This window comes from Anabrus simplex, chromosome 4, assembly GCF_040414725.1.
Source record: "Anabrus simplex isolate iqAnaSimp1 chromosome 4, ASM4041472v1, whole genome shotgun sequence".
NCBI classification, from domain to species: domain Eukaryota; kingdom Metazoa; phylum Arthropoda; class Insecta; order Orthoptera; family Tettigoniidae; genus Anabrus; species Anabrus simplex.
The window spans coordinates 4350826-4366199 of NC_090268.1; the positions used below are offsets into that span (position 1 = coordinate 4350826).

The following is a 15374-nucleotide window of genomic DNA, read 5'->3' on the forward strand; positions in this document are numbered from 1 at the left end:
CTTACCCTTATGAGGAGGTCCTGTTGTGTTGCTTGTGTGAGGTGGTCTGAATAGTTGCTTTATTTCTGCTTCTCGTATTGTAAGGGTGTGTCATTGTTGGCAGGGAGTGAGTTGGGTTATTGTTGGATTTATAGTTGAAGATTTAAAAAAAAATTGTTATTGTTTATGTTTAGAGATGACAATAAGTTAGGAATTTGTTCTGTGACTGGGCTCTTTGTTTCTACGGTATCATTTAGATTTTTATTTTTATTGAAGTGTTGGTCTAAAAGGATGTAGGTGCTTTCAAATTCAGTCATTAGGCTACCTTTGTTGATGATCTTTAAGATTTGAAGGTCCTGGTCTATGGTGTTGAAGTTATGTCCCGTTTCTTTCATATGGATACTCATAGCGGAGTGTTTGTTGTGCTTAGATGCATTGTAATGCTCCAAATATCTTGTATGAAAGCTGCGTCCAGTTTGCCCGACATAAGAAAATTCACATTGGGTGCATTTGAGTCTACAAATTCCTGAATTAGAGTATCTGTTGTGTGTTGAATTTACTGTATGGGAGTTAAAGAATATATTTCTGTTTGTATTGCGGGTTTTGAATGCAATGCTGATGTCCTGTTTCTTGATTGGGTTGGTGATTTGGTAAAGAGCCAGATTAGTGAAGGTGAAGGCAGCAAAATTTTTTTTTTTTTTTTTTTAGGTCTTTCAGGGGTTAGGTTAGTAGCAGTTTTTAATTTGATTTTGTTTATAATTTTATTAACTGTGTTTGGTTTGTAGCCGTTAAGTTTCGCTAGTTCTGTAATATATTGTACTTCTTTTTTTCGGTTGTCGTTGGAAAGAGGAATTTTGAACGCTCTATGGATTAAGCTGTAGAAGGTTGCTAATTTGTGAGAATGCGGGTGCATAGATTCTTTTTTTATAGTTAGAGGGGCAAAAGTGGGTTTTCTATAGATTTGAAATTTGAATTTATTATGGGTTCTATTTATGGTTACATCCAGGAAATTTAAGGAGTTGTTGGTTTCATCTTATTTTGTGAAGGTAATGTTATTGTTGAGTCCATTAAGAAATTCTAAAATGCTGTTGCTGTTGTTCTGCCATTTGTCAATCATGGCAAACGTGTCATCAACAAATCTTATCCATAGATGGTGATGACACGTTTGCCATCATTGACAAACGGCAGAACAACAGCAACAGCATTTTAGAATTTCTTAATGGACTCAACAATAACATTACCTTCACAAAAGAAGATGAAACCAACAACTCCTTAAATTTCCTGGATGTAACCATAAATAGAACCCATAATAAATTCAAATTTCAAATCTATAGAAAACCCACTTTTGCCCCTCTAACTATAAAAAAAGAATCTATGCACCCGCATTCTCACAAATTAGCAACCTTCTACAGCTTAATCCATAGAGCGTTCAAAATTCCTCTTTCCAACGACAACCGAAAAAAAGAAGTACAATATATTACAGAACTAGCGAAACTTAACGGCTACAAACCAAACACAGTTAATAAAATTATAAACAAAATCAAATTAAAAACTGCTACTAACCTAACCCCTGAAAGACCTAAAAAAAAAAAAAAAAAAATTTTGCTGCCTTCACCTTCACTAATCTGGCTCTTTACCAAATCACCAACCCAATCAAGAAACAGGACATCAGCATTGCATTCAAAACCCGCAATACAAACAGAAATATATTCTTTAACTCCCATACAGTAAATTCAACACACAACAGATACTCTAATTCAGGAATTTGTAGACTCAAATGCACCCAATGTGAATTTTCTTATGTCGGGCAAACTGGACGCAGCTTTCATACAAGATATTTGGAGCATTACAATGCATCTAAGCACAACAAACACTCCGCTATGAGTATCCATATGAAAGAAACGGGACATAACTTCAACACCATAGACCAGGACCTTCAAATCTTAAAGATCATCAACAAAGGTAGCCTAATGACTGAATTTGAAAGCACCTACATCCTTTTAGACCAACACTTCAATAAAAATAAAAATCTAAATGATACCGTAGAAACAAAGAGCCCAGTCACAGAACAAATTCCTAACTTATTGTCATCTCTAAACATAAACAATAACAATTTTTTTTTAAATCTTCAACTATAAATCCAACAATAACCCAACTCACTCCCTGCCAACAATGACACACCCTTACAATACGAGAAGCAGAAATAAAGCAACTATTCAGACCACCTCACACAAGCAACACAACAGGACCTCCTCATAAGGGTAAGTTTCAAGAACATTAAATCTACTAACTAATAAACCGTCCTAATGTAGCACTCACAAACTTTTCTGTTTTATTCCACAGACTTTAATGAACCCACCAGCTACACACTACATCCAGAAACCAGTGAACTGCTCTTCAATCCACACTGAATAACCTCAAAAAGCTCTAACAAAACTTGATCAAACTCTCTAACAGATTTCTTGCCATCCACTTTAAGGCACCCCACCTTAATACTGATACTCATTCTTCTAGAAGTGAGGTTGACTACAAAATATTTAGACCTTCCAAACAAAAACAAAAAAAGAAAAAAAACCACAAAAAAACATATAAGCTGAACGTGTTTAATGTCCTACAAATATAAAAGAAATATTTAAATGCTATGACTTCAATAGACTACAATACCATATCAGTATCAGCATTATCTCCATTCGACAGGACATGAGTAAGACATCCCATTGAAACTTCAAGACAAGATCGACCAGTTCAGTTCCAAAACGTAACATAAGTTTGTATACATGAGTGTAAATTGTGTAAAAAATAGTATTTAAGAATAGTTCTAGCACAAGTTAATCTCCAATAAGTTGTAAAAATGTACAGATGGTTTAAACCCATGTATCAAGCCGTTCTCATTACTAACTCATGAATGTTGACAGTTAATATTATGTCCATAAAATGTGAACAAGATTTGGACGTCACATTAGTACTTTAAATCATGGATGGCTTGATCACTCCATTGCTATTGTTACATAAATAATATTTACTATGATTAATCCTAATATAGCATCCACTCAGAGCTCTGACTTGGAGATAGAATTCATGGCTGATGATGCCTGCAATGCCGGGCGAAACATGTACCATACTCAAACTTAATGTAGTGACATTGTTATAGTCATAAAGACTTAACTAGTATTGAATGGGTGGTTTCAATAAATTAATTGTTTAACATTTAATACACTTATTGTACCACCCTGTTTGGAATTAGCATCAGTTCATAATTCCTGTGTTCTTAATGAGTCTATTTCATTTGTTTACTTCAATAATAATTGTATTTCCAAATACTGTATGTTGTTCTATATGTTCACATGATGGGTTGTTTCTAACTCCTTCCTGCATAATCTACATTCTAGATTGCTATTTAAAATTCCTATTTTATTTAAGTGCTACCTGATTTAAAGGATTATCGGAAAAAGGATTTTATATCAAGAGTACAGTTTTTCAGCGAAGTGGTGACACGGAGACGATTTTTTTCAAATATTCTGGATGTTGCATTTAGAGACAGTTCCCAATTTTGTTCGCATTTTAAAAACCAGGACAAAGTCATCAGTTTTCTCAATTACTTTGACAACAGATTCAGAGAGCTGCTTATACCAGAACAGAATGTGTCAGTAGATGAATCTGTTGTGGGATTCAACGAGAGAATCGTTTTCATCACTTGCTCCCCTGTGAACCATGTGACCTTGCCGCAGTGAGGCGGCTTGCGTATCCCAATGAAGCAGATAGCCGAGCTGCAGGTGCAACCATATTGGATGGGTATCTGTCGAGAGACCAAACTAACGAATGGTTATCGAAGAGTGGGTAGCAGCCTTTTGGAAGTTACAAGGGTGGCAGTCTAGATGATTGACTGATATGGCCTTGTAATAATACTCAACGTGGCTTAGCTCTGTTGATACTGCTGCACGGCTGAAAGCAGCGGGGAAACTACAGCCGTTATTAACTCCCGAGGACGTGCAGCTCTCTCTGTATGAATGATGTACTGCTGATGGCTTCCTCCCGGGTAAAATATTCCAGAGGTAAAATAGTCCCCCAAATCGGATCTCTGGGTGGGGACTACACTAGAGGGGGCGATCATCAGAAAGATGGATACTAACATTTTGCGAGTCGGAGTGTGGAATGTTAGAAGTTTGAATTGTTGTGGTAAGTTAGAGAATCTGAAAAGGGAGATGCATAGACTAAAGTTAGATGTAGTTGGTATAAGTGAAGTATGTTGGCAGGAATAGCAGGACTTTTGGTCAGGCGACTACAGAATTGTCAACACAAAATCAAACAGGGGAAATGCAGGAGTTGGTTTAATAATGAATAAGAAAATAGCGCAGCAGGTAAGCTACTACAACCAGCATAGTGAAATAATTATTGTCGTTAAGATAGACCCCAAACCAATGCCCACCACAATAGTACAGGTCTATATGGCTATGGTAAATTATGTGAATAATCTGTAGAAAACATGGGAAGATTTATATCTGTTTGTATATATATGTATATTTGTATATATATTATTTAATTTAATTGTTTTTTTAATTTTCTATTACATCATCTGTAATTGGGACTTCCTGTAGGTGATAAATAAATATATTCTATTCTATTCTAGTTTAGCAGATGATGAGGAAATCGAAAGAATATATGAATAAAGTATGTAAAAGGTGGCAAGAATCTAATTGTGATGGGAGACTAGAATGCAGTGGTAGGCCAAGGAAGAGAGGGTAATGCTGTAGGAGAAATCGGATTGGGACAAAGAAACGAAAGAGGAAGTCGGCTGGTTGAATTCTGCACCAATCATAATTTAGTCCTTGCTAATACTTGGTTCAAACACCACAAATAATGGGTGTATACGTGGATGAGACCTGGAGACACTGGAAGGTATCAAATAGACTTCGTTATGATTAGGCAGAGATTCAGAAATCAGGTGTTGGATTGCAAAACTTACCCAGGAGAAGACGTGGATTCTTATCACAACTTGTTGGTCACGAGTTGCCATCTGAAGTTGAAGAAATTGAAGAAGGGAAGGAATTCCGTGAGATGGGATCTAGACATATTGAAAGAAAGGAGTGTGAAGGATTGTTTCAAGGAACATGTTGCTTAAGGACTAAATGGTATGGCTGAAGGAAGCACAGTAGAAGAATGGACAGTCATAAAGAATGAAGTCAGTAAGGCTGCTGAAGAGATGTCTAAGAAGCAATGGTTAACTCAAGAAATACTAGACCCGGTCGAAAATACAAGAATGCAAAAAACGAAGAGGCCAGAAAAGAATACAGTGGATAGGTTTTCAGGGCTGCAAAGGAAGAATGACTGAAGGAGAAGTGCACGGTCCTTGGAAAGGTAGATGCTGCATACAGGAAAATCAAGGAAAACTAGGTGTACGAATATTAAGAGCTCAGATAGAAAACTCCTTCTAGGGAAAGAAGACAAGGGAGAAAGATGGCAGAAACATATCCAACAGTTGTATCAAGGTAAGGATGTAGATGTTATGGTTCTGGAACAAGAAGAGGCTGTTGATGCTGATGAAATGTATGATCCAATTTTGAGGTCAGAATTTGACAGAGCTTTGAGAGACCTAAATAGGGGCAAAGCACCTCGAATTTATGGTATTCCCTCTGAATTACTTGACTGCTTTAGGAGAAACTAGCATGGCAAGGTTATTCCATTTAGTGTGCGAGATGTATGAGACAGGAGAAGTGTCGTCCGATTTTTGGCAGAATTTTGTTATACCTATTCCCAAGAAAGCTGGTGTTGACAAGTGTGAAAACCATTAGTTTAGTATCTCACACCTGCAATATTCTAACGTATTATTTACAGAAGAATGGAAAGACAAGTTGAGACTGAGTTGGGAGAAGATCAGTTTGGCTTCACAAGAAATGTAGGAACACGTGAAGCAATCCTGGGTTTGCGCCTGATCTTAGAGGTCATAATCTATTAGTTTCATGTCCGTATTGGTATTCGATGTTCACAAATATAAGAATAGGAAGTATTGATTAGGTGGAAGCTTCCTATTCTTATATTTGTGATCTTAGAGGATCGAATTAAGAAGGGTAAGCCTCAGTACATGGTGTTCGTATATCTAGAAAAGGCATTTGACGATGTTGATTGGACCAAGATATTTGAGGTTCTGAAGGTGATCGGGATCAGGTACCGTGAAAGAAGAATTATCTACAATCTATATAAAAATCAGTTTTCAGTGATAAGAATCAAGGACTATGAAAAAGAAGTAGCAATCCAGAAAGGGGTGGGGCAAGGCTGCAGTTTGTCCCCCCTCCTTTTCAGTGTTTATATAGAACAGGCAGTAGAAGAAATCAAAGAATTTGGAAAGGGAATCAAATCAAATCAAATTAAATCAAATCAAATCAAATCAAATCAAATCAAATCAAATCAAAATCTCTTTATTTCCAAATGAGGTGTCTACCTCAGTGGCAAATGTACACTAAAATACATTATTGTCAAGCACTAAATTTTAAATTAACAGGAGACGAAGAAAATTTTCCTAGAATACAATATTATACAATTTACGCTAATAATTTTTTCTATTAAACACACACATCATCCTTAATAAATTTATATTGTTTACAAAAATAATATCTTACAAACATAGTCAACTCATATACAGTACAGTATGTGAAATTACTTCTAATAATACTATACAACCGGTATAAGATTAAAATTAACATTGAATTTATTTACATATTTATATTTTAGCCATTTTGGAACCTAAGTAGCATAACGACCTGCTGCGTCTTAACCAGAGCCCCTTTTGCCACCACTTTTCAGAGTTCCTGAAGGGCCTTCACAGGTACCGTAGCGGTCTCAGGGCCCTCGAAGTCCCCACTGTACTTCACCCCTACAGGCAGTCCCCTACTTCGGCTGTCCAAACTCCTTAGACCAGGGGATGGAATTAATTTAATCACACAGATTTTTTATTTACAATATCCTGCACTGGTCGAATGCCCTCTAACATTTCATTTATTATCTCTGTTGTTGTTTATTCTCTTCTTGAATATCTGTACAGATTTTGGAAAAGGATCAAACACTACCCCTGGTAAACTGTTCCACTCCTTCACGCCCTTCCCAATGAATGAAAATTTACCCCAATTGCTTCTGCTAAAATTCCTTCTAATGTTGTACTTGTGGTCAGTTCTACCAATATAATTATTTTCCAACTGAAGCCTCTCATGGATATCTCTCCATGCTGCTTCTCCTGTATAATTTGTACCCATTTTGGAACCTAAGTAGCATAACGATCGTTCATTATTGGAATCGTTCATTATTAGGTATTCTTGGTGAGGATCCCAAACACTGTTTGCATATTCCAATAATGGACGAACCATACTTAAGTAACTTTTTTATTTTAATTCTTTGTTGCATCCTTTAAGTAGCCTCATTATGACATGTAATGATCTGTATGCTTTCCCAACAATGTCATCAACATGATTCTTCCAGTGCAAATTACTTTCAAATCTCACACCTAAGTATTTGCACTTGCCATCTTTTGGGATAACTACCTCATCCAAAGTATATTCAAATTCAGTTTTAAAGCTCCTGTTTGTAAATGTTGTAACAGTTGATTTGCCTCCATTAATCATCATATTATTTTCTTCAACCCATTCTTGGATACTCTCAAGATCCCTTTGTAATTCTGAACAATCCTCAGTGTTATTTATTTCCCTATAAACAATTATGTCATCTGCATACAATCTTATTTTCGATGTTATATTATTCCCTAAATCATTTGCGTATATTAAGAAAAGTAACGGACCGATTATACTACCCTGTGCAATTCCCTTCCAAACTTTCTATTCCTGTGATATATTATTTCCTACTTTGACTTTCTGAACCCTTGAATTTAGAAATGTTCTTATCCAACGTATAACCCTAACGTCCAATCCTATTCCCTCCAATTTCTTTAATAATATTCCATGTTCCACTCTATCAAAGGCTTTGGAAAGATCTATGGCTATGCAATCTAACTGGCCTCCTGAATCTAACTGATCTGATATGTCCTGCTGAAATCCCACCAGTTGTGCCTCGCAAGAAAATTTCTTTCTAAATCCATACTGGCTCCTCATGAACCAATTTTTATCATCACATATCCCTCTGATGTACTTTGATATTAAACTCTCCAGTATTTTACAAACTATGCTGGTCAGGCTAATTGGTCTGTAGTTCTCTGGTTTCCTTTTATCACTCTTTCCTTTATAAATTGGTATTATTATAGATTTCTTCCATTCCTTTGGTATTACACTATTATTTATGACATAGTCAAAGAGAAATTTTAAATAAGGCACTATGTACCATCCCATTGTCTTTAATACCTCCCCAGTAATTTGATCACTTCCTGCTGCTTTTCCTTGCTGAAGCAGTTGGATTTCTCTAAAAATATCTTCATTCGTGAATGAGGAGCTTCTTGTTTCCCGCTGTGTCTCTCCCTCTCTATCTTCTGTTACGGTTTCCATCTCCTGACAATCTTCTACTGAATCTCTAAATTCTCTACTAAAGAGGTTTGCTTTCTCAGTATCTGTTAAATAGTGATAAGAATCAAGGACTATGAAAAAGAAGTAGCAATCCAGAAAGGGGTGGGGCAAGGAGAGGAAATCAAAACCCTGAGATTTGCCGATGATATTTTTCTGAGACTGCGGAAGATGTGGAGAAGTTGCTGAATGGTATGAACATAGTCTTGGGTGAGGAGTACAAGAAGAAAATAAATAAGTTCAAAATAATAGTAATGGAGTGCAGTCGTACAAAGTCAGGTGATGCAGGAAATAGTAGATTAGGAAATGAAGTCTTAAAGGAAGTGGGTGAATATTGTTACTTGGGTAGTAAAACAATTTATGATTGCAGAAATAAGGAGGACATAAAATGCAGACTTGCACAAGCAAGGAAGAGCTTTCTTAAGAAAAGAAATTACCGGGCGAGTTGGCCGTGCGCGTAGAGGTGCGCGGCTGTGAGCTTGCATCCGGGAGATAGTAGGTTCGAATCCCACTATCGGCAGCCCTGAAAATGGTTTTCCGTGGTTTCCCATTTTCACACCAGGCAAATGCTGGGGCTGTACCTTAATTAAGGCCACGGCCGCTTCCTTTCAACTCCTAGGCCTTCCCTATCCCATCATCGCCATAAGACCTATCTGTGTCGGCGCGACGTAAAGCCCCTAGCGAAAAAAAAGAAAAGAAATTTGTTATGTAAACAGCGTGGGCAAGCCCCCACTGCCTGGCTGTGACGTATACTTTCCAGAAGTCTCGTGAGACAGCCGGGGCTTACATCAGCCACAAAGGCTAGGATATAAAAGGCCAAGATCAAGGCCACTCTAGTAGTGTAATTTCTGCCTGGGAGACTGATTACTTCGGATCGAATAGGGGTATTTCAGTTACCTTGACAAAGAATACTGCAATGTATTCGAAACGTCGGCAAACTGTACATGATATGCGTACAAGTACAACACAGTTCAACCTGGAAATTAAATTAAATAATTCTTCACACAGTGGAAGCTTCACTTCTAAGAGAAGCAAAGTACATTTGTGAAACTGCTTCAAATGCTCTCACACAATGGAACTGGTTAGACACATTTCTCAGATATAGCTTGAGATAGCCTTTATTTTATTTAGTTTTAATTTCACTCTTCATCATTAGGCAGGATTTCCCCAAACATTGCTTGGACTAGACTAATGCTACCAGTCAAAATCAGTTGGACTGTGAAGGGATAATGTATTTCAAGTAAAACACATTATAAAGAACTTTGTAATGACATGAACCTAGAACTGTATATGGATAAATTACATAGATTTGTAGTGTTGGTCAATTTGAAGATGAAATTGAAATGTTACTTTTTATTACAGGTAAATTTGAAGATGACTTGGTGCTCGAAGTGGTGGTTTTATTGGGCACTGCTGCTGCAGACGAAGGATGTGCTACTCTCTTGTGCAAGGCTGATATATTAATATCTCTCATAGAGCTATTGAAAGGTAACTTACATAAATATTTGTTTACATTTTATTGAGGACGTTGGCTACATGGTATGCTCTCATTCTGGAGATGGTGAATATGATTTGCAGTTTCCCCGTTTTTGCAGCAGCCGAATGCTTGGCCATGGCTGCTCTTTGTAGTCCTAAATCATGCGCATTCCACCATTGCTGAAAAAATGTTAGTGCTGCTTGAAGCTGTTATCAAAAAGTAATTCAGTCAAAGCTTAAAAATGTTTATTCTTCTTCCCTCTCTTTGCCCTGAAAGGAATAAACTGTAACGTTGAAACAATGAACTGGGCTGCGGAGGCAGTGCATGCTTGAGACTCCTGGTTCAGATTTAAAGTACAATTCTTTGCTTGCTGTTGTTAAAGAAAAGTGCCTTGTATCGAGCTTAACTCATTGCGGACCGTGGACGGTGTAAGATGTTCAAGCTTGTTCCTATGCTACGGGCCGTGGACGGCGTAAGACGTTTAATGTTCCGTGCAAAGCAATGCTGTTTATATTCGTCATCTATGCATTCTTACACCTTAGTCAGCGTTACTGGTTGTAGCAGGAAGTTGGTTGACCTTTTTGAGATAACCCTCGCGTTTAGTGGGCTCATGTTTATCTTAGCGTTTTAGTTGGAATATCTCAGCATTTCCTCGCGCGTCAAGACGGTACTTGAGATTTCAAAGTCGTGTGTGTCGTTCTTACCAAGTGTAGTATAATGGCTTATAAAACAAAGTTTATTGCGGAATATTAATTATTAGATATTGTTCACAATGATTACTCTGGTGATGAATTTATTCCTGAAATAGACTCAGATAGTGAAAGTGAGAGTGACGAGGAAATTCCGATTCCCGAATCCAATAGGCCTATAAAGGAAAGTGAAGTGCCTGATATGTATCATCCTAGCTATTGTCTACCTGTTCCATCGTTTAGAGAGAATTCAGGTATAAATGTTCAAACAGAAAATGAGCAGGATGTTTTGAGTTAGGTGAGTATTTTCATGAATGACAAATTTTATCAGTATCTGTGTAAGTAGACCAATCTATACGCCAGTCAAGTGATAGGCACGGCGCCCCGGCCTTTCACGAAGAATTCGTTCATGCAATCGTGGAAACCAATTATTCCAAAATCCTGATATAAAAATGTACTCGACCGAAGACCCTGTTTTTCATACCCCGATATTTTCTAAAACAATGTTCCGAATACGCTTCCTTCATATTCTTTCCTTTTCTTCACTACAGTGACAGTAATCATTGTGCCGAAAGTACAGATAGGCTGTATAAAATTAGACGTATTTTGGAACCTGTGACACCAGATATCGCACCCTAAATATTTACTAGAGGTTAGCACAAAGTATCATGTTTGTAACATTTATAGTTCAGGAGTAATGGGAAATTTTATTAAGTAATGCACGTTAAGAGGGCCGGGCATGAAAATGGCTGGTCCAGGCATTCAAGTGTTCCGCTCAGAAGCAGGTACTGAACATGTTAAATTCTAAAATTGTTGAGCTTTGTATACTTACCACATGCTCGTAAATCGTTATAGTAGGCAAGTGCAGGACCACAGCAAGACCCTCTTAAAATACCCAGTTGTCATCTTGTACACTAAGAACCACGTTCGTACATCACCATCATTCAAGATAACTTACGTATGATCAATGCCAATCATCTATGGGCATTGCTACTTGTGCCAGGCTCCTCAATTTCATCTATCCTATCCGACCATCCTTAGTCAACTCTTGTTCTTTTCTGACTCCGATGCTATTTAGTTCCAAAGGCTAGGGAGTCTTTTATTTTCACGCCCTTTTTGGCCCTTTTGGCCAGTAGCTTCATTTTTTTCCTTCCAATTTTTTCACTCTGATTAGTGTGTTATATAGAGGATGGTTGCCTAGTTGTACTTCCTCTTAAAACAGTAATCACCACCACCACCACCACCACCACCACCACCACCACCACCACCACCACCACCACTCTCTGCACCCTCGCTACTTGTCGTAGTCCAGGTCTCAGCCGCATAAGTCAATATGGTTCATCACTATGCCATAGGAGGTTTAGTCAATCATATATGCCGTTTTCCGCAACATTCTGCGACATATAATGTCATAATTAGCAGTTTACGTTCCGAACCGGGACGCGAGTTGCGGTACACAGGCCTGAAGGGAGCAGTTTTCTGTGCTGTATGGAGAGAAGGATAGTGTATTACCGCGGAACCTTGAAATTGCGCTCTCACTCGGTGTGAGAGAGGAGGAGAGATGACGCTACATGTGAAAATGTATTTTGTGAGAGAGTGGGGTGAGTTAAGGTGTGTTAATCCTTATTGACTCAACACCACATTCATTGGTGCCAGTTCACCATATTTAACTAAAAAGAAGGTGAAGAACAGCACCTTTGTCTGAGATAATCTATGGAAATTTGAGTCAGGTCTCATTCGAACTGACGTATTTAATGCAAATTGTTGATGCATATAAACGCTATACTTTAATAGTGGATCGGTAATGACGCATGTCATATAGTGGTGTGCAGACTGAAGCTGAGTGCTATGATTTGGCAACATGAGGAGAAAAAAGTGAGAGCACTTACGAGATGAACTATGACACGTGAATTTATAAAAGGATGCTTTTGAGATTGTGAACGACTCGCTGATTGTATTGACAAAAACTGGATCAGTATAAAACAGAGGTCAGGAGCTATAATTTGACTACTTTCACGTCGCTGCAGAGCCGAATCTTGATTAGGGGCGACTCAGCCCAGATACTATAAATAAAACCCGGACCTAGATGCAGGATCCCATTGTAACATGTGCAGCCGCAATACTTACGTGTCAGTAATGAACTATGGATATCAGTGTGTGAAGTGCTGTGTCGAGGAAAAACATATCACAAAATAAGCCATGTGGTACGAGATAAAGTACAGTGGTGATTACCGGTAATAGAAGTGTTATTTCAACATTTAATCCTTTAAATATCGGCGACTTCAGTGATGGCTTATGGTGCAATCATAAGAGAATGGGTAAATGGATCAGGTTGTTTAGAAGTTGATGATGATGATGATAATGATGATGATGATGATGGTGCTTGTTGTTTTAAGGGGCCTAACATCGAAAGTCATCGGCTTTTTGTTTAAAAGTAGTGAGACAGCCGATTACATTCAGTAATTAATAGTGGCAGATTTTAAAGCATTTAAACAGTGCGTGACGCTCAGTAAAATTAAAAGAATGGTGTTCGTGATAGGAAGAACGTTTGCATACTTCATGGACACTCGTGGTAACAAACTCTGTGATTAGAAGGGATATGAATAGTGATTCATACAAACTTACCACTATTTGGGTTAGTCCATTTGAATTTAGAAGTGTATCTAATCACCAGTAGGTTCTTTGAAAACACATAAACAGTGTTCATTAACTAATTTTCCCATTTTTGCCTGTATGTTTGTGAGTAATCGTCGAATGCAAGAATTGGAATCAATGAGAATCGCGCTTAAGTGCCAGCATTCATCTCTTCAGGGAACGTCTAGAGATTCCAACAACCGAAGACCACAATTTGAGACATGGACGATATAATGAGGAAGAGGAACCAAGGACTATTTAAGAGCAGAGCTGTCGTCTTGAAGGTCTAAAAATCCCAGATGTAGCCTCGAGATGGCAGCAAACCACATGCAGTATTTGATAAGTACATTTTTTAAAAATATATTAAATATATTAAAGAAGTTCAAAGTGATTTGGAGGAGTTGAATATTACCATGCAAACCATAGAAAACAGAGGCGAGAAAAGTATTTTGAAGAATAAATGCATCAGGCTTCCTCTGACCACTGTACAGATGAAACAATATGTTATAACGGATGCGGAGACGGCAGCCAGGTCAACCAGACTCGACTTTTTGGGAGAAGAAAAGGAAGACAAATTTGTTGTAGTCTGATTTAAGTGCTCCAATGTGGGTGTAAACTCTGTAAATAAATAAATAAATAAATAAATAAATAAATAAATAAATAAATAAATAAATAAATGAATAAACTAGGAGATTTGCATGCTAGTATCAACTTTTATTTGTAAATAAAAATGTTGTTCATTTATGTAATTAATGATATTAAATGTAGGGAACACTATATGCGTGTGACTGGGAAAGATTATTTTATTAATTTAATTAGGATTTCTTCCATGATTTAAGGATAATTACTAACATTTCAGCGGGCTTATTTGCACGAATTAGTACTGTACCCGCTCAAAGCCTGAGTTTATCTCAGGGAGTGTTACGGTCCGAATCTATCGCAACTAATACACAATAAACAGTATATATTGAGATATAAGATCTCAAACTAAATGTAAGGGCGCCATCCAATCAGTACTACAGGGTTGAACGGGACACCCTGATCTTTAAGGCTCATCATAAAACACACAAATTATATATATATTCAGATCAAAGGGAAATTATGAAGGCTCCATCCTAGGGATGGGGACGGGTATTTAAACGGTCACCAAGGGTTTACTATTCTACAAGAACAAGAACCTGGAACTGTTTCCTTGCAAATGCTAAAGGAGCATTTTATTTAACCTGGATCCGCCCAAGATTGAATTTTTTGAGAATAAAATTGTAACTTTTAGCGTTGGATACAGTGCGCGCGGTTACAATACTAAGAGTCCAAGAAGACTGTGTAGTTTGCCGTGCCATATATGGCACGCTGGGCGGATTCAGGTTAAGTAAACAAATTAATTTTTACACACAACATCTGTTGACCCTTGATTTGCCAGTAATTTGGCAAATTATTTCTGAAAATGATTACATAATATTTATCACTTCTGACCACCCTTCCATTTGGGTGGTGGAACTGTTGATATCTGAAGGTATCATATTTACCTTCATTAACACCATGACCATTTTTAGTCGTGGACCAATTACCTGTTGGCTAAGTGGGCGCGATCACATGAACTATGTTATCGCCTCCACTTTGATTGAGATGAGACCAACCCGGGAAACTACAAACTCTCCCCGGGTTCCTAACCAAGATATGCTAATCGTTAGTTGAAGGAAACGACAAAGAGACTCTAACCTAATGGTCCAGATGTAGGGATTTGCCTTCATTTTACAGTTATTAACTTAACTTATTATTCACAACACTTGACATTATTACGTTAATTCGCCAGCTGACTTCCCTAGTATCATTCATCATCAGCATCCGAAATAATAAAATAAAATAAAAATATTAAAAAATATTATTATTATTATCAACATTATTATCAATAGTGGAAATCGTGATTATCGTAACCCGTAATCATCCTCGCTATAATACTTCAACTTCTCGCTCTTATTATTCTCGTCTAAAAAAAAAAGAAAAAGAAAAAGTAGCTTCCTTTTTTTCTTCTTCTCCTTCTTCAAATATTATTATTATTATTATTATTATTATTATTATTATTATTATTATTATTATTAT

At 37.3% G+C, this 15374-nt stretch overlaps 1 protein-coding gene across 3 annotated transcripts in view; it reads left to right on the top strand.

Annotated features, from left to right (window-relative positions):
* The window catches only part of Kap3 (kinesin associated protein 3), a 388285-nt gene that overhangs the window by 208832 nt on the left and 164079 nt on the right, over nucleotides 1-15374 (top strand). For all 3 annotated transcript variants that reach the window (XM_067144995.2, XM_067144996.2, XM_067144998.2), the window contains one exon: nucleotides 9837-9962. In XM_067144995.2, the coding sequence (XP_067001096.1) occupies nucleotides 9837-9962 (126 nt within the window). The remainder of the gene's footprint in view (nucleotides 1-9836; nucleotides 9963-15374) is intronic.